The sequence below is a fragment of the Rattus norvegicus genome, chromosome 7 (assembly GCF_021556685.1).
Source record: "Rattus norvegicus strain SHRSP/BbbUtx chromosome 7, alternate assembly SHRSP_T2T, whole genome shotgun sequence".
Classification (NCBI taxonomy): domain Eukaryota; kingdom Metazoa; phylum Chordata; class Mammalia; order Rodentia; family Muridae; genus Rattus; species Rattus norvegicus.
Genome location: NC_141540.1, coordinates 54,849,393 through 54,875,939, shown reverse-complemented (window position 1 = coordinate 54,875,939; position 26,547 = coordinate 54,849,393). Strand labels below are relative to the sequence as shown.

General features: G+C 38.8%; 1 protein-coding gene across 8 annotated transcripts in view; it reads left to right on the top strand.

The window, feature by feature from the left end:
• Nav3 (neuron navigator 3) overlaps window positions 1-26,547 on the top strand; it is a 330,800-nt gene that overhangs the window by 226,273 nt on the left and 77,980 nt on the right. For 4 of the 8 annotated variants that reach the window (NM_001439506.1, XM_087557238.1, XM_087557235.1 and 1 more), the window contains 6 exon segments: window positions 12,243-12,375; window positions 13,129-13,399; window positions 14,475-15,180; window positions 17,009-17,497; window positions 21,380-21,421; window positions 22,990-23,150. In NM_001439506.1, the coding sequence (NP_001426435.1) occupies window positions 12,243-12,375; window positions 13,129-13,399; window positions 14,475-15,180; window positions 17,009-17,497; window positions 21,380-21,421; window positions 22,990-23,150 (1,802 nt within the window). 8 annotated transcript variants of the gene reach the window in all.

Genomic DNA, 26,547 nt, shown 5'->3' with positions numbered 1-26,547 from the left:
GTCTTTTAAATCTGCTTTCATGTACACACACACACACACACACACACAATAGGTTTTCAACTGATCTATGTCACTGGATGTATCAATGCTTTATTCCTTTAAACTGTGAAGAAAAAGACCGTTGAGACGAATATTTTCTAAACAAACTTTTGTTCACAAGTCCAGTGTTTTATTTAAGATGGATTGGTAGCTCCCAACAATAGCCTAAATAATCATGTACATGTAAAACATTTAAGGACAACAGTGAAATAATCTCAAAATATTACATTAGCATATTATCACCGTTAGCATATTTTTGTTGGGTTAATTAACTCAACTCTGATTCTAGGCACATCTGGATCAAACCACACTGTTTAGTATGTGAGAAAACGGATGAGTTACTTAGTCCAGTTGTGTCTTAGTCTCCTTGTCTATGAAATACAGAAATGATCTTATGTCCATTGCTGCTGGCTTGTTGCAGGAAGTAGTTACTAGAAAGCATAAAGAAGAGTATCTGGTCCCTGGTGAGGACTTTAAACGCACTATTGGACTGTTAGCTATCTCCTTTCAATGTTGATAAAATTAAAATTCTTCATATTCTTTGGAAAGGCTTGATATTTTCCTTCTATATTATTTATTACAATTTTTTGTTTTTCAGATATTTATCATTATTAGTTATTTGTTTGACCTCCATGGAGTAATAACTTTAACTGTCATCCATAAAGTATGTATTTTTGAATTTTACTCTCAGATCACACTTGCAATGAGAAAGATCCTTTCATAAAGCAGAGTTGTTATCTTTATGAACCTCAGCAGTTAGTGATTTGAAAGCCTCTTCTAAAGAATGGAGCTTCCTATTTCCAGTGGACTCTTCTACTTACCAAGCTGAGATGATTTGGAATTTAATTTATAATTTGAAATAAAATCCTAATTTCATATTTTTCATGCCAAAGAATTTCTTGACATTTGCTAAAAAATTAACCAGCCTTTTAAATATTTATTCTCCTGTTCCCAGGGTGATGTGCTGTGTGTTCATTCTTTAACCTTCTTCCTGGTCTTAAGGATGATGGCAACACTGTTGTCATGATTGGGTGTTTCTGCTATCATTGTTATAAATGAAAGGCTTTCAACTTGGTCTCATATTGGTCTGCTAATTATATCGGAGTGGCCATATGGAAAGGAAATGTTAAACTTTTTGTATTCACAGTCGACATATGTGGAGATACATGCAGAAATAAAAAAGGGAAATTTAAAAAAATCAGGGGTTGGGGATTTAGCTCAGTGGTAGAGCACTTGCCTAGCACGCACAAGGCCCTGGGTTCGGTCCCCAGCTCCAAAAAAAAAAAAAAAAAAAAAAAGAAAGAAAGAAAAAAATCAGACTTTCACTCTGGAGCACCAAAAAAAGAAACCAGTGAACTTGCCAAGATTATGACATACAAAACCAAGGTTGCATTTGATATTCAAGTTATAACAACAACAACAACAACAACAAAAACAATAAAATAAAACATGTACATTTAAACTTTGCAACGGCTGCCATGATATAACACAACTTATTTTTCCAAGGCTCTGTGATTCAAAGAATTAATCATTACTGCATAGAGATATTAAAGAGAGCAAAAATATATTGAAACTTCTTCCTTGTTTCTGAATTCAGAGAAGATATCAGTATTTCCCAATACATTTTTGTATTTAATAAAACGCAGATCAAGTACACCGAAGCTTCTCCATAGATGTTTAGAAGCTGCTTCTGAAATCACATGCAAATGTAAGGACCAATATAGCTTAAACAGTTTTGTAAGAGATGCATGAATCTGGTGGACTTACATGATCTGTGTTTTAAGACTTACTGTGAAGCTTTTTTTATATTTATATTTCCTTATATACATCTCAACCTTGGCAGGACCAAGGGCTTCCCCTTCCACTGGTGCCCAGCAAGGCTATCCTCAGCTACATAGGCAGCTGGAGTCCTGGGTTAGTCTATGTACAGTCTTTCGGTACAGTCTTTAGTCCCTAGAAGCCATGGTTGGTTGGCACTGTTGTTCTTATGGTTGTAAGCCCCTTCAGCTCTTTCAGTCCTTTCTCCAATTCCTCCAACAGGGGTCCCATTCTCAGTTCAGTGGTTTACAGCTAGTGTTTGCTTCTGTATTTGACATGCTCTGTCTGTGTCTCTCAGGAGAGATCTATATCTTGTTCCTGTCAGCATGCACTTCTTAGCTTTATCAATCTTACTTGGTTTGATGACTGTATATATATATATATATATATATATATATATATATATATATATATATATATACACACATATACATATATATGTATATATATATGGACCATATATATATATATGGACCATATATATGTATATATATATGGACCATATGTAGGGCAGGCTCTGAGTGGTTGTTCCTTTAGTCTTTGCTCTAAACTTGGCCTCCATATCCTCTCCTATGGATATTTTTGTTCCCCCTTTTAAGAAGGAGTGAAGCATCCACATTTTGGTCATCCTTCTTCTTGAGCTTCATGTGGTCTGTGGATTGCATCTTGGGTAATTTGAGCTTTTGGGCTGCTATCCACTAATCAATGAGTGAATACCATTTGTGTTTTTCTGTGATTGGGTTACCTCACTCAGGATAATATTTTCTAGTTCAATCCATTTGCCTATTAATTTCATGAAGTCATTGTTTTTGATCGCTGACTAGCACTCCATTGTGTAGATGTACCACATTTTCTGAATCCATTCCTCTGTTGAAGGGCATCTGGGTTCTTTCCAGCTTCTGGCTATTATAAATAAGGCTGCGATGAACATAGTGGAGCACGTGTCTTTTTTATATGTTGGGGCATCTTTTGGGTATATGCCCAAGAGAGGTATAGCTGGGTCCTCAGGTAGTACAATGTCCAATTATATGAGGAACCTCCAGACTGATTTCCAGAATGGTTGTACCAGTCTGCAATCCCACCAACAATGGAGAAGTGTTCCTCTTTATCCACACTCTTGTCAGCATCTGCATTACAATAGGGTGGTGATATCGTCCTCAATGCCCATAGAAATTGATGCAATAGGAAACCTTGAAATAAACCAACATGTATACAGTCACTTGTTTGTTATCATAAATATGCCAAGGAAATCAAATTCAAAAAAACTGTGAAGGTTATAAACCTATACACTAAACAAATAACTTGATCTATACATTATGTTGTATACAAGTATAAAATTTGGCATTCTACCTAATTTAAAGGTATAAGAAACAAAATTCATAAAAATGGATGGAAGAAATCTGCAGTCTGGATCAGGATTGTTTTAATAGGAAGAATATTATGAACTATTCACAGTTAATCACTTCATGTTATCAAAATTGCTAACCTCAATTGTGCAACAGTAAGGCCATGGAATCCCTGCAATAGTTGTTCCTTAAGCTAAGATTACAAAATTGGGACTAGGGGCCGGCTCAGTTTTTGATTACCTGCAGTGAGAATTCAGATCTCCCACTCTCACATGATATTTGGGCTTGGTGTTTGGCTTCTGAAACCCCAGCACTGGAGGAAGAAAATAGTTCTCAGGGTCTTGCTGGCCAGACAGGCTTGATGTATGTGAGCCCCAGGTTCAGTAAGAAATCCTATCTAATAATATGGATGGGCATGGTGGTGATAGCCTCTCAGTCCATTAGGGAGATCTCTGTGAGGTCAAGCAGCCTGGTCTACATAGTGATTGGAGGTCCAGCCAGAGCTACATAGTGATATCCTGTCTCAAATGGAAATAAAATTAAAAATAAGAGGTAGAAACAATTAATATGGTATGCTAACTTTAATTTCTGGCTTATATATGAACCCCAAAAGGTGAGAACCTCTACACCAGTTTACACACATCATACACACACACACACACACACACACACACACACACACACACACACACACACGAGGAAAGAGACATGAATAGAGACAAACACAGACATAAAGAGACAAATAGAGAATGCAAAATTATATACCGTCAATGGGAAAGAGTTCATAGTTTTTCTTCCATTCTCACACAGGACTGCTTTCTGATTTAGTGATCCAAAGACTATGTTCATGCCAAAACTTGTACATGAATGTTATCAATAATTTTATTTATAGTACTTCAAGACAAGTCATACAATGTGTAAATAAAAACTATGTGAGTAGAAATCCCATAGTTTATGAAATTGTCATAGATTGTGAAGGTAGAATTGAGCAGAACTATAGATGTGGAATTTGTTAGAAATAGAAGTGCCTTTTTTGTAGAATGCAGTTAAGGACACTTAGTAGATCTTAATGCAATTAAAAATGAAAGGGTGGAAAAATATTTGATGAGATTTGAGACCTACTACTCAGAGCTAATTATGCCGATAATTCTTTCATTAAAAACTATTTTCTATTAAGTTCTTTTAAACTTAATTAAATGTGTGACAATCAACAGAATTAATTGCATCGTTGCTATGGAGAATTCTGTTATCTACAAAATCAATGTAGGAAGTCAAAAGTCATAGAATTTTAAGATTAGAAAAATAACTCCATTATCTTTAAAAAGGATTATTTTAAGTTTGCTCTAAAAAGAACTGTGCTGAACAAAATTTTGCTCAAAACTTTTGGAGCAGAAGAGGTGTCTCAGAGGTTAAGGGCACTTGGTGCTCTTTTAGAGGGTCCAGGTTCAGTCCCCAAAACCCAGAAAACAGTTCTCAGTCTTCCGCAATTTCAGTCGTAAAAATCAGATACACATTTCTGGCATTTGTTGCAACGCACACACACACACACACACACACACACACACACACACACACTCACACACAGTGACATCAAAACACTTATACACATAAAATAACAATGAGCCTTTCATTTATTATTGAACTTAATCCAGTTTAAAGTCACCCAGTGGAAGCAGGGTTTTCAAAAGCAAGGCTTCATTTAGCAATATGATAGAGTCAATAACAGACACTATGTTATCTATTTGATCTATAAAGATAAATAAAGCGCACTTCGTTATTCATAGTACAAGAAGGAAGACCGAGAGCACACATTAAAAATAATGTTTTATCACGATGAAGATGCAGCCGTTGCCTGGTTTGCATTGTATCTCACCTGCTCACTACTGCCATGGTCACATCCTGAAGATACCAACCCTTCAGAGGTTGACTGAATATCCCACCATCTGTTTTATACTACTAACTTTTGTCACTACTCTAACTAGTTTCTATGGGATCCTTTTATCACAGTTGCTATTACCAGTAAACAGTGTGTTGTTTGAGGAACATACTTTATATATCTTAGTAAGAATTCATACTTAGCAATATTTTTGAAATAAGCATTGAATAGAAAGGGAGAATGTCTAGCCAAAGATTGGCCAGCCATGGTGCTTGCTACAAGGATGGCTTTTATGTTATTAAAGACAACTTTACTGATAATGAAGCTTCATATTTGATCAAGGATTGGCACACACTGCTGTCTTATGGTTTCCATTACAATGAAGAGACACCATGACCAAGGCAACTCTTATAAGGAACAATATTTAATAGGGGCTGGCTTACAGACTCAGAGGATTAGTCCACAATCATCACAGTAGAAAGCATGGCAGCATGCAGGCAGACTTGGTGCTGGAGTTCTGCATTTTGATCCAAAGGCAGGCAGAATGATCCTGACTTTGAGGCAGCTAGGAGAAGGGTCCCAAAGCCCACCCTCAAAGTGATAATCTTTCTCCAACAAGGCTACATCTCCTAATAGTACCACCCACTGAGCCAAGCATCAAACCACCACAAATGCCAATGATCTAAGGGAAGAAATTTTGGAGAAAAAAATAACATGAACTACATAGAGCGGGTTTTGACGGGACACTCTTGAGTCACAATAGCAAAGATTCCAAATAAAGCTAAAACCCCAGATCTCGTAGTCGGGAAAGAACTGTAGGTCAGCTAATGACTGAGGTTTCAAAACCCTAGCCTTGATTCCATAGTTATGGAAAGGTTATCCATTGCCAAGAACGATACCTTAAAATGAGTTAACATAGTGGAGGGCAGGATAGTGAGCAATTCAAAGTTCTCAAGAATAGAGAAATAACATCAGACTTAGAAGAGTCAGGTGACAATGACAGAGAATACAATGCTGGTCCTGAGCACATTTCAGGAAAGGACAGGAGAGAACACAGAAGAGGGGTCAGTGTTCAAGGGAGATACAATGCTAATAAATTGAATGCATTCAATAACCTGTCAACTACCTGTAAGAGTACTCAAATCCCAGCAGGACTCCTATGTCCACTTTAGTCCTGTGATAACAAGCTTGATTTGAAATTTAGCTTTCATATCTCTTCTATTTGTTCGATGACTTCCTTTCAGTTTTCAAGGAGAGATTGAAACTTCATGGTATTGTTGGAATACCATTTCTGTAAGTCTGACCTAAGGCAATTGTGTTGTATTGGGACATTTAAAGGAGTATCTGATCCCTGTGGTCACAGCAGCTGAAGTGTTTTTAACATGGTATTTGAAGCCAGGATTTGCATTTCAGGGCTGAGAAGGAGGTGACTTAGCAGGCAAAGGTCCTTGCTAGAAACCCTTAAGACATGCAATCTGCCACCCCATCTAAGGAACTCAGAGAGTGGAACCCCCTCCCACTACTTGTTTCCTGACTGTTACTGGAAATTTTGGGTGGTCCCTCCATGGTCATCGTTTGATACCACAAAATTCAGATACCCTCTTGGGGTTCTCAGTCTCATTAATAAGAAAATTATGAGCAGTCTCAAACAAAAGCCCAAGGAAAAGATTTTTAATAGAGTTTAAAAGAAACTTGCCAGGGCCGCCAAGCTCCAAATCTTGGAAGCTGCTTGGTGGAGAATGGAAGAGACAATGAAAATATGCCATGCCATCAAATGTAGGACGCATGGAGGTCAGCCTTGTGGCAGCAGGGGAAGCATGACAGGAAGTGGAACTTTATGAAAGAGTACAGAAGCCTAAATTGCTCCTAAGAGCAGACTAAGCTTTAGGAGCACCTGGATGAACAAGACAAAAAACAATAAATGAGCCTTTTGAGTTAGTATTTATAAGGCAAATGGGCCCAGCAGAACCTCCAGGTGGACTGTAGGAACTGCACTAGGGAGAGGGAATTCTGGGAAGGGAGAGTGCAGTGTATCATTAAATGGGGAATTGTTTTATCTATTTAGCATAGCTTATTACATTGCTAATAGTGTTCTCACCTTTGGAGCAACATCTTGGCCAGGCGATAGACACACAATTGGATCAATCTTTTATGTTTTGTGTAGCTTGGAATGTTAGATTTTTATTTAGGCCAGAGAAATAGTTTTTCCTAATGAGCCCACATAAAGCCCTGATAACAGATATTGTAACTTGAATTCCAAATATGCACCATGGCATATGCATGCACACATGCATGCACATGTACGCACACACACACACACTCAAACACACACACGAACCAAATACATAAATATGAATGTCTCCTGCATGCCAACCCCTTGTTAAATACAATTTAGCACTTTAAGTGTTTACCTTATCTACTTATTTTCTTGATATAATATGTGCTTGTTAAGGAACTTCAGGTTGAGCTTTTAAGTTGGTATACTGGTATTCAAAGAGTATATACAATTTTAATAGCATATAGTCACATATTAAACATGTAAAGTAAAAATACTAAAAGAGATAAGTAAGCTATAAAATATATTTTAAAACTGGTAACTGTATTGACTAAGGTCTGTAAGACTGGAAGTGAGTCTTAACTACTGGGAGTCCTCCCCAAGTGAGACACAAGCACGGAGTTCGATGCAAACACACGAGGTTTGTTTTTTGGCACGTCGTGGTCACCCCTCAATCAGCCCCTCAGATGGCTATAACAAGCAGTTTTTATACACTTTAGGAGTATAAATTATATCAGCAAGGTGATAGCTTAAATTTACTAGTTAAGCACATTGACCTTTGAATCTATTGGCTAGATATATGGGCAGATTATAACATTCATTCAAATTCTATCTGGGACCAGAGGGTCAGATGACCATCAGTCAGTACATTCTGTGGTTTTTCAAGAATATTCCTGCTCCTCCCGAGAACTGTGGGTGGAGAATGGAACCTGGGCTTGCCTTGCCCCGAGGTGGGTGGGTTGTAAGGCTGGCAAAAGCCCCTAGAGTCCTCCAGGTCTTAACTGTAAATTACATGATCTAGTTCTGCTAATTCATGGACCTAAAACATTTTAGAAGGCTCTCTGAATTGGGAGATGATGGGTAGTATAGGCCCTCTTCTGGCTCTTAGGAAAGCATGCATCCAAATTATGCTACCTCTGGGAGGTAATACTTAGGACTTGAAAATCAACCAATGTTTATAGAGAAAAGCTGAGAGCTTAAGAGAGTGCTCCATTCTGCTGACTTGCTTACTAAAGATGGGCTTTTTTTTCTCCCTTTTGGTATAGACAGTAGACAAGACCTACCTTGGCAGGACAGTTTTCTTCAAGGGAGCTTAGACATGAGAGGTGTTTGCTGATGCTGTAACTAATAACGTGGACAGTTACAAAGCAATAGATAGTGGGCATTTGGCACTCATGAAAGTCAGGTATTTCTCTCATGGTATAAAATATACTTTGTCCACATTAGGATACAATTGTCATTGATAATAGTCTGATGTATAAAGATCTCTGGTAGTATTGTATTATGTTGGTAATTTCTGTTCTCTCCTTAATGATTCCTTTTATGTCACATGTACTTAAGTAGGTCATTATTATTTGCAGCATAGGATGGGGCTTCTATGCTTTGTTCATTTTGTCCCCTTTATGTTTCATTCCTGCTTTCATAATAAATGCTTGAATAGTATTGTCAGTGTTTGAATCATTTGGGGAATGTGTTTAAAGCTAAGTGTTCATTTCATGAGACTTATATTTGGTTTATGTATAGGATGTATACCTATGGTGTATAAATTTATTTTTCAAAGCACGGGTGAATAGCAATGTATCAGTAGGCTGGGGTTTAGTCTGCAACTGTGCAGACAATGGTATCCCTGGTACACACTGAAATCCCTACTCCCTTTCAAGTTACCTAGATATCCTGAAGTTTTTATGAGCCATCACATCAAACACATTGAGTAAATAACAACGGGGTCCACACTGGGCAAGCACTTGGTTATTAATATAGACTATTTTATTCTTGTTTCCATAGCAACACATGTATGTTAAGGAGACCAGATCTACACTTTATCCCTCTAGTAGATTTCTTTAGGCATCCCATGAGACGTGCTTTGTTTAGGAAGGTAGACCATAAGACAGAAGAAACTTTTGCTGGTTACAGCAGGGCACTGTAGTGGACAGATGTGTTTTTTTTTAAATATTTATTTTTTATGTTCATAAATAATTTTGACTTCCTACATGCATGCCTGCATACCGCATGTATAACTGGAACCCACAGAAGCCAGAAGAGGGTGTCAGATCCCCCCGATTTACAGATGGCTTTAAGCTATCTTGTGGGTACTGGGAACTGAACCTGGGTCCGAGACAGCTCTCTAGGCCCCAAATGTGACTTTTTGATCACTTACTCAGAAGCAGCAGCTGAAGTTGTGTGGCAAAGGCCAAAACCAGGAAGGCCAGATAGGAGGCTATCTTGTGTTGTTTAGAATTGTGTTAAGATGGATAAGTTGAATAGATGAATGGGTGACAGTACAAAGCTTAAGTTCAAGTGGATCAAGGACCTCCACATCAAACCAGATACACTCAAACTAATAGAAGAAAAACTAGGGAAGCATCTGGAACACATGGGCACTGGAAAAAATTTCCTGAACAAAACACCAATGGCTTATGCTCTAAGATCAAGAATCGACAAATGGGATCTCATAAAACTGCAAAGCTTCTGTAAGGCAAAGGACACTGTGGTTAGGACAAAATGGCAACCAACAGATTGGGAAAAGACCTTTACCAATCCTACAACAGATAGAAGCCTTATATCCAAAATATACAAAGAACTCAAGAAGTTAGACCCCAGGGAGACAAATAACCCTAGTAAAAAATGGGGTTCAGAGCTAAACAAAGAATTCACAGCTGAGGAATGCCGAATGGCTGAGAAACACCTAAAGAAATGTTCAACATCTTTAGTCATAAGGGAAATGCAAATCAAAACAACCCTGAGATTTCACCTCACACCAGTGAGAGTGGCTAAGATCAAAAACTCAGGTGACAGCAGATGCTGGCGAGGATGAGGAGAAAGAGGAACACTCCTCCATTGTTGGTGGGATTGCAGACTGGTACAACCATTCTGGAAATCAGTCTGGAGGTTCCTCAGAAAATTGGACATTGAACTGCCTGAGGATCCAGCTATACCTCTCTTGGGCATATACCCAAAAGATGCCCCAACATATAAGAAAGACACGTGCTCCACTATGTTCATCGCAGCCTTATTTATAATAGCCAGAAGCTGGAAAAAACCCAGATGCCCTTCAACAGAGGAATGGATACAGAAAATGTGGTACATCTACACAATGGAATATTACTCAGCTATCAAAAACAATGACTTTATGAAATTCATAGGCAAATGGACGGAACTGGAAAATATCATCCTGAGTGAGGTAACCCAATCACAGAAAAACACACATGGTATGCACTCATTGATAAGTGGCTATTAGCCCAAATGCTTGAATTACCCTAGATGTCTAGAACAAACGAAACTCAAGATGGATGATCAAAATGTGAATGCTTCACTCCTTCTTTAAAAGGGGAACAAGAATACCCTTGGCAGGGAATAGAGAGGCAAAGATTAAAACAGACACAGAAGGAACACCCATTCAGAGCCTGCCCCACATGTGGCCCATGCATATACAGTCATCCAATTAGACAAGATGGATGAAGCAAAGAAGTGCAGGCCGACAGGAGCCGGATGTAGATCTCTCCCGAGAGACACAGCCAGAATACAGCAAACACAGAGGCGTATGCCAGCAGCAAACCACTGAATTGAGAATAGGACCCCCGTTGAAGGAATCAGAGAAAGAACTGGAAGAGCTTGAAGGGGCTCGAGACCCCATATGTACAACAATGCCAAGCAACCAGAGCTTCCAGGGACTAAGCCACTACCTAAAGACTATACATGGACTGACCCTGGACTCTGACCTCATAGGTAGCAATGAATATCCTAGTAAGAGCACCAGTGGAAGGGGAAGCCCTGGGTCCTGCTAAGACTTAACCCCCAGTGAACTAGATTGTTGGGGGGAGGCGGCAAGGGGGAGGGTGGGGAGGGGGACACCCATAAAGAAGGGCAGGGGGGGAGGGGGATGTTTGCCCGGAAACTGGGAAAGGGAATAACACTCGAAATGTATATAAGAAATACTCAAGTTAATAAAAAAAAAGATGAATGGGTGAATTTTGATAATTTAAACATGGATGAATGGGTGTGATTTTAAGATGGGAACAGTGAGGAATGATTTTCAGATGCCTGGCTAAAGCAAACATTTTTTGACCATGGGATTGCTTATGAACTACTTTATGATTCCAGGTTGTCTTTGTGGAGAGGGGCTGAGAGACTCATGTGGCCTGTACTGTTCTCTTGGTGTTTTTATTCATGCTGCAAATGTACACTTGGAACCAGTGTCTTCTGGTTCTCCCTGAATACCAGTATGGCTGTTATTTAATAGACGTTCCGTTCTTTTGTTTAATTAATCATTTTTATCCATTTACATTTCAAACGATATTCCTCTTCCTGGTTACCTCTCCATAGACTCCCGTCCCAACCCCTTCACCCCCTCCCCTTTGGCTCTATGAGGGTTCTCTTCCACCCCACTTACCTACTCCTGCCTCACCTCTCTAGCATCTCCTTACACTAAGGTATCAGGCCTCCACAGGACCAAGGACCTCCTCTGCCATTGATGTCAGACAAGGCCATCAATTGGTATCTGGAGCCATGAGCCCCTCCATATATAACCTTTGGTTGGTGGTTCATTCAGTTCCTGGGAGCTCTGGTGAGGTCTGGTTAATTGATAGTGTTATTCTTTCTATGGGGTTGCAATCCTCTTCTGCTCCTCGAGTCCTTTCCCCAGCCCTTCCATTGGGGTCCCCGGGCTCAGGCCAGTGGATGGCTGTGAGTACCTGCATCTGTATTAGTCAGGTGCTGGTAGAACCTCTCAGATGTTCAGTTCTCATAAATGTTTCCAAAACAGACTGTGAAAACCTTTTCACAACAGATGTTTTCTGCCTTTATAATGTATGACAACACTGCGGAAATGTGGGGGTTCACATTGCTTGCCCAGTGGCTGACTCATTGCTACTTCGTGTCTTACCTGCAGCTGGGATGACAGCAGTTCCGTGAGCAGTGGTCTCAGTGATACACTTGATAACATTAGCACAGATGACCTCAACACCACGTCTTCCATCAGCTCCTACTCCAACATCACGGTCCCCTCCAGGAAGAACACTCAGGTGAGAGCTGTCCTCTCTCTTTCCACTGATTCTGTCTAGTTCTTCCTCCGATTCGTTCTTTCTTTAGTATTTTATCAGGCTGTGGCTCAACTCTTTAATCTGAAGTATTTGCTAAGTCAAATAAGCAGATACAACAAAGGCTCACCAACATGGACATCTGAAGTGTTTTTAATTTTAGACTTCCTGGAGTTACACCCTTCAGAATTATGGAGTGCCCACCCCAGCCTCTTCTGAAAATCAGAAGCAGCTTAGGTGGATTTGCTGATGTCTAACCCAGAAAGACCCACCTTGACATGTCCCTTCCCTCGAATACTGACTTTTTTAAAAATGAAATTTAAAAACAGTCTAACATTGAATTCTTCTCAGTTCATTTTATGGTGATCTAAAGAAAAACAAATCGCTAGGCTCCCTGGTGACTTGTAAGTCAAGAAAGAGCATTGAATCTATCCTATCCTAGCTTGGCTTTTCTTGTCAACATTTGTCATAGAAGAACCCCTTCCTTTGTGGAGTTTAATTAGGCTTTTCTGAACATTATTAATCCTGACGTTCTCTAATATCTGCAAAGGGGAATTCTATGGCTCAAACTGACAAAGCCTAAGTGAGCCCGTAGTTAAAAATAGAATTATCCTCCGGCATTCTTCTGAAGTATAAGTCACTACTTCATGGCTTTTCCTCCCGGTGATCTAAAAGGACGTTTTCAGCTCCTGGTTCACACTTTGTAGCTTTTCTTTCACGGGAAGTTTTTCTTTGCAGCTGAAAACAGACACAGAGAAGCGTTCGACCACAGATGAGACCTGGGATAGTCCGGAGGAGCTGAAGAAAACCGAGGAGGATTTGGACAGCCACGTCGATGGAGGCGCCAAGTGGAAGGGTGTTGCTTCTGGACTTGCTGAAGACTCAGAGAAGACGGGGCAGAAAGCCAGCCTGTCCGTGGCTCAGACAGGCTCCTGGAGGAGAGGCATGTCTGCCCAGGGAGGAACACCAGCGAGGCAGAAAACCAGCACGAGTGCACTCAAGACCCCTGGTAGGCTTGTCACTTGGGACCTTCTCTGCCGGAGAGTTTTAACCTGTGGTCCAGTTTGACATCTGTATTCACCTGTATTCGATCCCCCTTTAATAACCAGGTTCTTCTTTTTTTTCTTTTCTTTCTTTTTTTTTTTTTTTTTTTTTTTTTTTTTTTTTTTTTTTTTTTTTTTTTGAGCTGGGGACCAAACCCAGGGCCTTGTGCTTGCTAGGCAAGCGCTCTACCACTGAGCCAAATCCCCAACCCAACCAGGTTCTTCTTAATGATTGTATTTTATAATCTGCACACTTTGTCATATAGGCCCACAGGAGTAAGACAATCTGAGAGTCCCGCAGGGATTATACTCGGAGCACGGGGTTGCTGTGTGCTCTAGTTCAGTCTGTTCCACTTTAGATCATGTACGGGTAAAGTATTGGTTCTGGAAGAATAGTAACTCATTTTCCTGACTTGTTAATGAATATGTTTTAATATTGGTGTGTGAATCCCCAGTACCTTTTACCACAAACCCGAGAGTTGAAAGCTGTCACACTAAGTGGAGAGTTACACAGCTCAACAGTGCAGATTCTGCTTGTGAATTCGGCTTTCTGAAAGGAAAGAGTGTAAGAATTCTGCTCAACTGCGCCACCTGTCTTTTAGGACTCTCCCTGTATTTTATAAATAGTGTCCTCTCAAGTGTGTTATCCTGGGGTACTTTGGATAAAAATCATGATAAAGGTAACTGAGGTTAACTTTTTGTTGAGTACTTAACTAGAGAGGAGAAAGTGTCATCCTTCTGAAGCAACATTGTCATAAGATACAGGACATAAACAAATAAGGAAGCCACATGTTTTCACTCTATTGTCCCAAGTTCATCACAGCGCCTCTGACAGCCATGGTTTTTTTTTTTTTTCCTAGATTTGCAATCAGTCTCCCCATTATATTAGAGTACATTCCTCTTTAGACCTGAAACAAGAAATACTTCAGAACCAAAGTGATAGAAAGAGCTAAAGAGCATTCACATTTTACATTTGGTTTTGGAGGTGTTCTGACGTCAAAATATTCAAATGAGCGTATCTGCGTGTTTCTCTTTAATTAGGGAAGACAGATGATGCCAAAGCTTCCGAGAAAGGGAAAACGCCTCTTAAAGGATCATCCTTGCAAAGGTCTCCTTCAGATGCAGGGAAAAGCAGCGGGGATGAAGGGAAAAAGCCACCCTCAGGCATTGGAAGATCCACAGCCAGCAGTTCTTTTGGATATAAGAAGCCAAGTGGTGTAGGGGCCTCTACCATGATTACCAGCAGCGGCGCCACCATAACAAGCGGCTCAGCGACACTGGGAAAAATCCCCAAATCTGCTGCCATTGGTGGGAAGTCCAATGCAGGAAGGAAAACCAGCCTGGATGGGTCCCAGAATCAAGAGGATGTCATGCATGTGAGCTCTAAGGCCACCCTTCAGTACCGCAGTTTGCCCCGCCCTTCTAAGTCGGGCACCAGCGGTATTCCTGGGAGAGGTGGTCACAGATCCAGCACCAGCAGCATTGATTCCAATGTCAGCAGCAAGTCAGCTGGGGCCACCACCTCTAAACTGAGAGAACCCACTAAGATCGGCTCAGGGCGCTCGAGTCCAGTCACTGTCAACCAAACTGACAAAGAAAAGGAGAAAGTAGCAGTGTCGGATTCAGACAGTGTTTCCTTGTCAGGTTCCCCCAAATCCAGCCCCACCTCTGCCAGTGCCTGCGGTACTCAAGGGCTCAGACAGCCAGGGTCCAAATATCCAGATATTGCCTCGCCTACATTCAGAAGGTAAGGGTATGTAAAGAGATGCTGGGAGGACATAAAAGGTAGTATGTAACATGCATTTATTCTACATAAAGTTATTTTCAATATATTCTAAATATTCTAAGATTCTGTATCCTAGACTTGTCTAAAATATAGTGAATTCTACGGAGCTGGTCACACCAGCTGATAGTGTAAATGGTGATGCTCATTTTGAGAATAGTTAGCATTTCAGTTATACAGACAGCGTGACACTAGAAATAAAACCGCATGTGTAACAGGCATGAGATCCCATGACCGTTTATTTATTCATAGAAATAAAGTGATAGCTTGTAAAATAATTCGGCGCTTTTCACCCCTCCTTTCCATAATTAAAAAAAATCAAATGACATAGATCTTTATGAATACCACATTTACTTCCAATATTTATTGTCTTTCTGACTCTTAAGGAGTTGGCAATTATGAATATAGATGATATATTCTCTTAACAGTTTAGAGTGGACCAATTTATACAGTACCGAATCACAGCATAGTAATAGCAACAACAGCAACACAAAAAGCTATCAGAGTATGATCTGATTGTAGAATTTGAAAACATTGAGATGTTTGACATAGGACAAGAACTCAGGAATGAGGTGACTTTTATAAGTCTTCATCAATGTCCTGCTTAGGAAATATACCTGATTCTAAATACCCTAAGTGTAGCAGGGGTTAAAAATTAGCACATGAGTTAAGACAAATTGTTAGCCCTGGCTCTGTTTTCTCATCTTCAAAATGATAAGAGTATAATTTATTGCCTATTACTTGTTAAAATATTTCAGGTTTGTTTCTATTCTCCTGCTTTACCCTAGAACTTTGATCTCTTAGGAAGAGTCTTGAAGAATTTACATTTAAGTAACCTTAGAAACAATAAGAAGTGGTCAAATTTGTCGTTGGAAGTATTAATTGTGAACTATGATTTGAAGTGACCATTCTTGGAAAGAATAACTTATAGCTGCGTAGCAAGTGTAAACAGTTTCCTTGCTTATGAGATAAACCAGGAGCGCCCTCCAGTGGCCCATTACCTATGAAACAATTTCTCATATTCGCCATAAAAAAATTTTCCACTGCAGGAAATATGGATTTCATTTTGCCATTTCTTCATATCATTTTATTTCCATATATGCATAAATTTGATTATGTCATCTGCTTCATTTACAAAACTAAAATGTTTTCTGAACTGAACTCCAGTATCTAACTTAGTACTAATGGTGTTTTAAACCACTGCTATAAATATATATTTGAATAGCTCTGGCAACTGGCAAATCCCTGTGGTCATTCCACGGGAAGATACAAACAAATCTATAAGTTGTCAGCAATATCCAATATTTCCAGCCCAGCCACACAGGCCTCTAGTTATTACCTTACTTATTTGAACCTTTCCTGAAATGTCCCCTTTAGATTTTTTTGAACAATCTATTTTAATAAGAGGAAAATCCTTTCAAGCGTCATACACCGAATGCGTAGAAGTTGTTTCATTATAATGGTTCTGTCGATACGTAACAACAAAATGGCCAAAATAGCTGAGAGTCCTTTGATCACTAGAAGTGTAAAAAGTCAAGCACAATCATGTTTGACTTTTGCACACTTCTGCCCACCTTGCTTGCAGGCCAGTGCTTACTTAAGATAACATAAGATTTTTTTTTTAGTAGTTCATTAATAAAAGGCCAGTCATAGAACCTTCAGGAACATAGAGGCTGGACGTGCTTGGTAGCTCGCTACTCCAAAGCACACTGGGCTCTGTGGACTGAAACCCTAAGAAACGTAGGTATGAGTCTCTTGGAACAACTGAAGTTGTTATTTGTTTTTCTTTTAGGTTGTTCGGTGCCAAGGCAGGTGGCAAATCTGCCTCCGCACCTAATACTGAGGGGGTGAAATCCTCCTCGGTAGTGCCCAGCCCTAGTACCTCTTTAGCCCGACAAGGCAGTCTGGAGTCACCGTCGTCCGGTACGGGAAGCATGGGCAGTGCTGGTGGGCTGAGCGGCAGCAGCAGCCCTCTCTTCAATAAACCCTCAGACCTAACTACAGATGTTATAAGCTTAAGTCACTCCTTGGCTTCCAGCCCAGCGTCGGTTCACTCTTTCACATCCGGTGGGCTTGTGTGGGCTGCCAATCTGAGCAGTTCCTCTGCCGGCAGCAAGGACACTCCAAGTTACCAGTCCATGACTAGTCTCCATACGAGCTCTGAGTCCATTGATCTGCCCCTCAGCCATCATGGCTCCCTGTCTGGACTGACCACAGGCACTCACGAGGTGCAGAGCCTGCTCATGAGAACGGGTAGTGTGAGATCTACTCTCTCAGAAAGGTGAGCTTTCCTGGAGGCATTGATGAGTCCTTAACCCCTTGTTCCTGCACTGCGTCCACCACCCCACCCTACTAAATTCCCTTGATCCCCACTGTGAATAAAACTATGCATTGACATTAATTTGAACTGGAGTTGATAGTTAATAATGATGAGAGCAGTCTTATTCTTCTCTCATTATCAAATTTTCAGTGGAATAGTCATTTAAGATAGGGTGATTGGATAATTTTCTTAATGCTAACATTGTTAGTCACGAGACAATTTGCATAATGTGTTACACAATGTATAAATATCAAGAATGTAAATATATAAAGTACGTCTTCACGCAGTCAGTGGTATCTTCTCAAGACATTTTTAATGGTTGGCTTGAGATTCAAGACAACACAGCTCCTTGGGATGATTAAAACTTTGTTAACAACCAAGTTCAAATGGATTCTACGGTTATGCTCTGAGCAATATTTGAATTTAAAATATAAGTTAAGTCCCTTATTAAGACATAGTCTATAATGCCCAAGTTGTCCACTCACCTATAATTTCCAAGGATTTTCTTCTGGATTCCCTTGCATTTCTGAAATTCAGAATTAGGAGTGAAATGCAGCCTCTTAATAGTTCATCACCTCTGTGCACACTGAGAGTCAGCAAATGGCACTTGCTCTGCATAAAAGTATTTGAGACCTAAATGAACCATTGATGCTCATATTTACTATGATATAACTACAGAATGTATGTTTTGTCATCATAAAAAAAATCTGATCTGGGACAACTTGGCTTTACATACTAAAACCCATCTATTTCCCTTTTGGTTTGGTGAGAACACCCAATGTGAAATGAACAGATGCTGGTTCATCTATCAAAAGAACTAGACTTTCAATTGCGTCTCAGACTCTAGTTTCAGTAGTCACAAGAAAAATACACATGATCACATATCATGTATAAAACTTATGACTAATAGATACAATTATTTAAGAAGCACTAACAGTCTTATTTGAATAATGCATCTTGGTCTTATAAACACATTATATGATGCATTAAAAATGAGTTGATATCTAAATCAAACAAACAGGTCATAGTTCATTATCCATAACCAACCTCCAAAATACAAATAATTTAAAATTTTTAAGCATAAAAATACAAAGTTGATTACATATAGATTTCAGCCTGTTTCTTTTGCATTCAAAGACTAAATGTTAAGAAATATGATGGGGTTGGGGATTTAGCTCAGCGGTAGAGCGCTTGCCTAGCAAGCGCAAGACCCTGAGTTCGATCCCCAGCTCCAAAAAAAAAAAAAAAAAAAAAAAAAGAAGAAGAAATATGGTCAAGTGCATAGTTTTAATCAAAAACATTGTCAAATCAAAACTACACATTAAGATCAACAAGTTCTATATATAGCTGTTGGAATTCAGTTTTAATAAATTCTTCCATATTTTAGTTCCAATTCTATAAAAATGTTTATTATAGAAACACAGCATTAACTATATAGTTATTTACCATTTTAAAGCAAATCATTTTTATAGTTGTAGAAATAGATTAATTTTAACTCAATATTAAAATAGTAAAATAAAGAGTTTGGAATATGCTTTAAGTGTACTAGTGAATATTAAATCATATAAATTGAATGTGAATATCTTAATAAGAATAACATATAAGACTGACAGTAACCAGTTCCTTTCAGCAAATGGTTACATTGAACATTTTTTATTATTATTTAAAACATGGTGTATACTCTTTTACCACCCTCCCCCCAAAGGAAACTTCAAAGTCTGTCTATATTTTAATCCTTAAGAGTTCATATGAGGACGTGTGTAGTCTATTTAAGAAAATCTTATGTGCATATCCTGATGTAATTGCTCAGTTTGTAACTAAATTGAAACTATAATAGTGTGTTAAAGTGTGATTTTTTTAAATTAATTTGAGACATACATGGTAGATGTAAGCTGTTGAGTTCTCTTGTTATACCTTGATCTTCATATCTGAGAACTAATAGTTCACTGGGTTTTTAAACTAATTCCAACTTTTATATAAATTATTCTTCACTAAAATTTACAAAGTAAGAAAATGAATGAATACAAATGAGATAGTATTTTTTCACATTTCCCTGCATATAAGGGTTAGCCATTGGTGGTTATATGACTATAACTGTCCCATGTTGTTTTATTTTATTCTACTTTACTGTGGCTGAAGAATATTTAAAATCATAGACGACCCTAAAATTTTCTGGTTTGTCCTTAAATGTGAAATGTGACAACTGTGTCACGTATTATAACTCCTGGTGATAGACAAACAGTGCATGGATTGACATCCCCACTGTCCTTGTTGTCCCTCCCTCCCTAGCCATTGCTGATATTAGAGTTGGCAGTTCTTGACCCTTTGCAGAAAGGTCAACAGAATACTGTCATGGATGTCTAAAGCAGTGGTTCTCAACCTTTGTAAGGCTGCGACCATCTAATACCGTTCCTCATCATGTGATGACCTGTAACTGTAAATTCTTTCTGCTGCTACTTGGTAACTATATTTTGGCTGCTGTTATGAATCACGATTTAAATATTTTGGAGGGTGGAGTTTTGCCAAAAGTGTTGCAACACCCAGGTTGAGAACCACTGGTCTAGATCTAGTCTAGGAAATGATTCTATGTTACTCAAATTTAAAGCAATTATTTCTCTCTGTTATTTCACTAAATTTCACTGTAACAAATAGACAAGTGCTTATTTTTATACAACCATATAAACAAGTCATTGTTTCATACAACGCTGGCAAAATAATAGTAACATTCTCACTTTCTGCAATATTTTAAAGAAATAATCTTTAAAATGGCTTTAGAGCACATAAATCCATAGCCTGATTAAATTCCTATTTAGAAATGTCTTATTTGTTTACTGTGACTTCTTCAGCATGTTTATTCCCACTCATTAGGAAATTTTATAGTCACAATGTATGACCAGAACCAACCTTGTGTATTGGATGGAGTGCCTGTAGAAGAAAACATTTTAGCTTTGATTTTCAGTGATTCAATTTTGAGTCGGTGTGTCTGCATTCATGTTACGTCATCCCCATGGTGCACACGCTGTGTGTTTAATTCTGATCATGTGATGTTCCAAACCACTCAGCAACCGTTCTGTCCATCCACTTTCATTTTGTGCTTTGCTAATCTGCATGCTAGAGAGTAGAATGAACTTCCCCTGTCTCCTCCATTTTTCAGGGAGTCATTTTACACTTGCCTAGCACATCTTCCTAGCCCCATGTCTGACTGGCTGGGAATTAGTTAAAACTCTGACGATAAAGTATATAACCCTTTAATGCCCAATCAAAGACTTACAAGAGATGAAATAGCTTCACTTCATCAAAATATGTCAACGAATTATACTATAAACATTGTTTAAAGAAGAATACCTGTTATATATTAAATTACTTCTTGTATGTCCATGGGAACCAACCTACCCGTATTGTTATTAGAAATAACTAGAAAAGAAAGATAAAAGAATTATGTGATTTTTTCCCATCCTTTCTTGTTAGTGGAACTTGTCCCTCTAAGAGCAGGAGTCATAGCATCTCATTGATTGTCCTGCATATAAAATCACAGCAAAAGTTTAGTTACCTGCACAGGAAGGGGGGTTACCACGGTATCCACAGGGAAGTTCTGTTAACATGACTTAAGATAGAATGTGTTTTCTAATTGTTTTGAATGTCACTAGGGTAGAAGGAAATTCCATATTTATCGCAGTGTCGAAGATCCTGTCACCTAGATGGCTTTTCTAGTCAGTTCTTCAGGATTCATGCATGCGTTAGCAGACAGTTATTTTGTATAGTTTGGAGGATGCATTTTGTTACATATATGATTTGGAAATTGTGTTTGCATTATGTCCTTAGGGATTTTCTTTGTTTTAACAGCATGCAGCTTGACAGAAATACACTACCCAAAAAGGGACTAAGGTATATATTTCTCTCAGCACAACTGCTGCCTTTTCTGTCGTTATGTACACTTTCTGTGCTGTCTCTTTTTCTTCCCACTTGTTTATTATGTAGCGCCTGACACAGGAGATGAAATCACTTTTTATCTTGATGCTTTCTCCAGCTTCTAGAGTAGGTGACTGCTCCTTAGAAAGAGAGGCCACTGAGGATGGAGGTGATGACTTCAGTGGATCCCAGTAGGAATATCACAATTCATGAAGTACTAAGAGCTTGTCTGAGGCTTTGCTCATGATGGGAGCACCCAGTGGTAGGACACATGGATTCATTTCTCTTTATTAAGATAAATTAACTTCTCCAGGTTTTTCACCTTGGAGGTAGATGCTGATAAAATGTCAAAACTGAAACTGGGAAGGTGACTCAGTTGGTAAAAATTGATTGTTAAGCAAACATGAAGACTGTGGTTCAAATCCCAGCACCCACATTAAAGAGCTTAGGGTAGCCACATGGCCTGAAACTCCAACATAGGCAATGATGGGGACAGGAAAATCACAGGTTTGCCTTTTGCTCAAAAAGCTCTGGATTTGGAGAAATCATAGTGACACTCTTTCAAAGGAGTACAGCAGAGGTAATTGAGTATGATGCCCAATTTCTTCCTCTGATCTCCACATTCACACAAGCACACAATGTGTACACACACACACACACACACACACATGCACACTCACACACTTATAGACATCCATACATGTTTTGAAACACAGAATTTTACATTAAAAAAATGAAACTATGTAGTCGACACCTGTGAAAAATAAGGATGAAAGGTTAAAGTATGCTACAAATGAAGTAAAAAATAATAATATCACCACAGGGCAGGTATGGCGGTTAAGGTGTTATTTTACAGATTGTATTTTGTAAAAACTCAGCCCCAATATCTGCTTTCCATATCTGCTTTCATAAATTACCAAATCAGTTTAAATTTTAATTAATCTAATGTCATTCAGCATGTCCTAAATAGTTAACTCAAGTCAGAGTAAAATAAATTTAAAATTGAGTTCATGGCCATGAACCTATCTTACACATACTGTTCCCTGAGAAAAAGATGTAGAGAAAACAGCTAACAGGGACAGTGTTATAAGCATGACAAGTTTAACCAAAGAACTGAAAGAAAACTCCAGCTATCACTGTGTGTGCCTTTTCCTATGGTGTTCTGTGACGTCACTGTGTCTTCCTTGGCTTCTGCCCTACCCCGGTCCGCCATGTTAACTCGATGTTCTCACCTCAAGTCCTTCCAAACACAGTGCTTGGGGGGTCCTTCTCCTTTAACTTGGCTGCCTGCTCGTTGCTTGTGACTTTCAAGTCCATATCTCACAGAAGCATCATTTTCTTCTCAAATGCCGCTATTCATTTTCCCCATGGGATCAAGCAGACGGTGCCCGATCATCTGGAGGAACTGAGCAATCGTAATTAGATCCAATCTGTTTGTGATTGCGGCTCGGTCTGAGCAGTAAGCTCCTCCGATTGTTTTCTTGTCCCGGTATTGCCTTGTCCTTGTCGACGTGCTGAAGTGTCTCAGCTGTGCTGTTTTGCAGATACACCCCATCATCTCGGCAGGCCAACCAGGAAGAAGGCAAAGAGTGGCTACGTTCACATTCCACTGGCGGGCTGCAGGATACTGGCAGCCAGTCCCCCTTGGTGTCTCCTTCTGCCATGTCATCTTCAGCCACCGGAAAATACCACTTTTCCAACTTGGGTAAAATATTCTAAGTTGTCAATTCTGTTCTGCCCCTTTCACAACTTACTATCACGGGGATATTGCTGTAATCGAGAAAAAAAAGTCTCAGCATGGTGCCTACTGGATGCAGAATAATTTCTAAATAGTGTATCACTTATTTTCATAATGCATGTTTAATTTCAATAGTTGTAACTAATATAATTATTATTGTTTTGTGACTAAAGCTGAGCTATACAGAGGACCAATGTAAGTGTCAGAAGCAGGGACAAATCACAGAACACCGGATCTCAAAACCAGGATTCTTTCCATTCTATCTCAGCGTCCTAATTTATATTCAGTAAAACACGTTAGTTTTTGTTGCTATTGAACAAAATTAATGATCTTTACACAGACAAGTAGAATATAGAAATAATTAGGCTGAAAATAATATATCATTATGTGACTGCAAGATCATTTCTTGAAACGTTATTGGAATCAGAATGCTCCTTAACAGGCATAATATGTCATTGAAGGCAGCACTCTGTGAACATTTTTAGAGGGCTATCTCGAAAGCTAAATGGCTGTCTTAGCCATTAGCATCGTTTGTAGGAAGTGAGGTCATTTACGTACATGCCACAGAAACAGAAGATGGAAAAAATACCAAAACGTATCTAAATATGTCACTTATCATTTAAAAAACCCAGTGATGATGTAAAAAAAAATCAATTTCTTGGACCAGAGAGGTGGCTCCATAGTTAAGAGCCAGTGCTGGTCTTCCAAAAGACAAAAATTGTTTCTTAGTACCCACCTCACAGATCACAGTCTCCTGTAACTCCAGGGGAATGCAGTGCCTCCTGTCTCCTCTGACAGCTGAGGTCCCAGTGCACACATACACATGCACATGTACACACAACAACAACAACAACAACAACAACAATAGAATATTTATCCCTGCTTCTGATACTTTATCATTATTATTATTATTATTATTTTAAAATTGATTCTTCTGTCAAGTCACATATGTCATAGTCTCATTTCTGTATCATTCATCAGGTAAGAAAATATGGTTTCAATAGTGCCACCATAGACAGCTCACAATCCAGCGAATTGAACTTTTCAACTTTCAACCTCAGAGGATCCAAGGCTGAATCAACCCTATTCCATTCTTTTATCACTGTAACTGCTAGAACTTTTGAATCATAGACAATGATCTTTACCATGGTCCCATATGACCTATCAACGTCTTATGAACATCAGGGCTGTGTTACCATTTAAAAGATACTCCTTCGCCCCACAATGGCAATGAATTTTCAACCATGTTCTTAGTTACATGCTCAGAGACCATACACCTCTTTAAAATTAGCTGACATAAGATTTTCTAATTTAAGACAGTATCATAATGCCACTGGTTTATAGTTGGGTAGAGAAAGGAGTGTATGGAATGCCTTAGGGTCATTTAGAAGCTTGCCCCAGCAACTGGGGAAAACTTAGTAAGTAGTGTACACATAAAAATAAAGTAAATAAGGCCTTCGTTATTTTCACCAAAGAACCAATGTTTTGTAGCTCATCTAAAAATAAACAAGTTCATTGGTTTAGGAAATAAATCACACTTTAAGTTCATGTGGTTGATAAACCTCAACTATGTAAATGGAACCTTATTTTCCAAATAAAAAATAAACAGTGTGAAAAAAAATAAAGTAAATAAATATGTTGTCAGCTACAGTCAGCTTCCTGTTGGTGCCCGCTCCCCTACTCACCAAACATAACTGTCAATGCATTCGACAGTTTTGCTCTGTGTGTTCCACTCAAGGCCAGGTCGCTCATCCTTTTATTAAGAGATTGGCCCCTCTGTTTCTCTCCTATTCAGAGATCCTCTGGGACTCCTGCCTGTGACTAGACCTTAAAGGTCACATTTTCTCTCATTATTTCTGTCGTGCTCTAGAGAGTACAATTTGGATCTTTGACTGAGTTAGATTTTTTTAAGCCCCAGTATAACTACATTACTCCTTTTTTTGTATTCTATTAAAAAACTAGCTTTATCTGTGAGACTTTTCTCTAATTTAGTTCTCTCCTGCATTGGACACTCCTAAAATGAGTTACTATGTTTCTCATCCAGTTCAACCATAAAACAGCCAACCTTTCATCCATACTATCATTGAACATTCTTTAGGAGTGTTGGTATGTTTCCAATGGAAAATAATCAATATTCTTTATAAATTCAACATTTTCCATAAAGTTTACATTAACGTTCACTACTATTTTACCCTGAGTGGGTAAAATGTTAGATTTGAAAGTATACAAGGAGCATTTGCATGGATATGTCTGTGCTCGCTGAGGTAAACAAATGGGAACACGTGTCCTTTAAATGCTGACATGAAGCCTAAAGTGATATGCACATACACAGGTTCTATTTTATAAGATGAAATCATAATGTGCATACTAGAGAGATTACACACCCCATCTCTGTGCCTTGAACATACACATTCAGTACTAAATGTCCTATTATAAACCTACTGGCTCTTAACAGCAGCCACAGTGATTTAGAAGTAATGGCCACTGCTTTAGTCTGGTGGAATATGCCTGAAAAGAATTTCTCAGCCACCTTCTTCCTCCGTCACTCCCTCCTTTATTCCCTTTGTCTTTCAGTCTATTTGTCTAGGTTGCCTTTCCATCTCTCTGTCTCTGTCACTTATTATTTATTTCTTTTCTTCCTTGTATTTTCTTCTTTCTTTCTGTTAGTTACATAAATTATGTATTCGTAGTTTTTTCCCTTTTCGTTATATAGTTCATATATATATATACATATATATATATATATATATATATATGCATGTGTATGTGTATGTGTGTGTGTGATTCCTCGTCTAGACTTCACTTAACTACAATGTACAACTATCATAGGATGGTTATGTCTGTCTCGTCTTTCAGTTATGACTGTGATACATTAAGCCTAACTCCTTGTAAACAGTAGATACACACGTTTGTTTATTTCACAACTTTCATTTTAAGTTATCACAAGAACAAGTCATTATATTAAGCAGATGGGTCATGTGTCAGAAAATAAATCATGTTTTTTAAACCTCAATCAATTCAGCCTGACCGATGTGATTCTCCAATGCAGTACTCAGCAGTCCCTTCTTTAGTTTATAAGAGCAATAGTGTGTGCCTTATAGGGAAATGATGAATTCACTCTTAACTAAGAGAAATTCTAATGGGACAAATTATGATGGCTGTTTCTTGGTGTTTCTGCCTCATTCCTGTCAAATTTAAAAGTCTAGTGTCTATTGATGTAATTGTTGACTTACTCAGTCACATCTTTGACACAGTTGATGACTGTCGTTGGTCTAAGCCATGGAATACTGTGAAAGCCGCAAGGCCCAGGGCAGCTGATAGAATCTTATTCAAAGTTGTGCACTTAAGATGCATCTTTGAAATA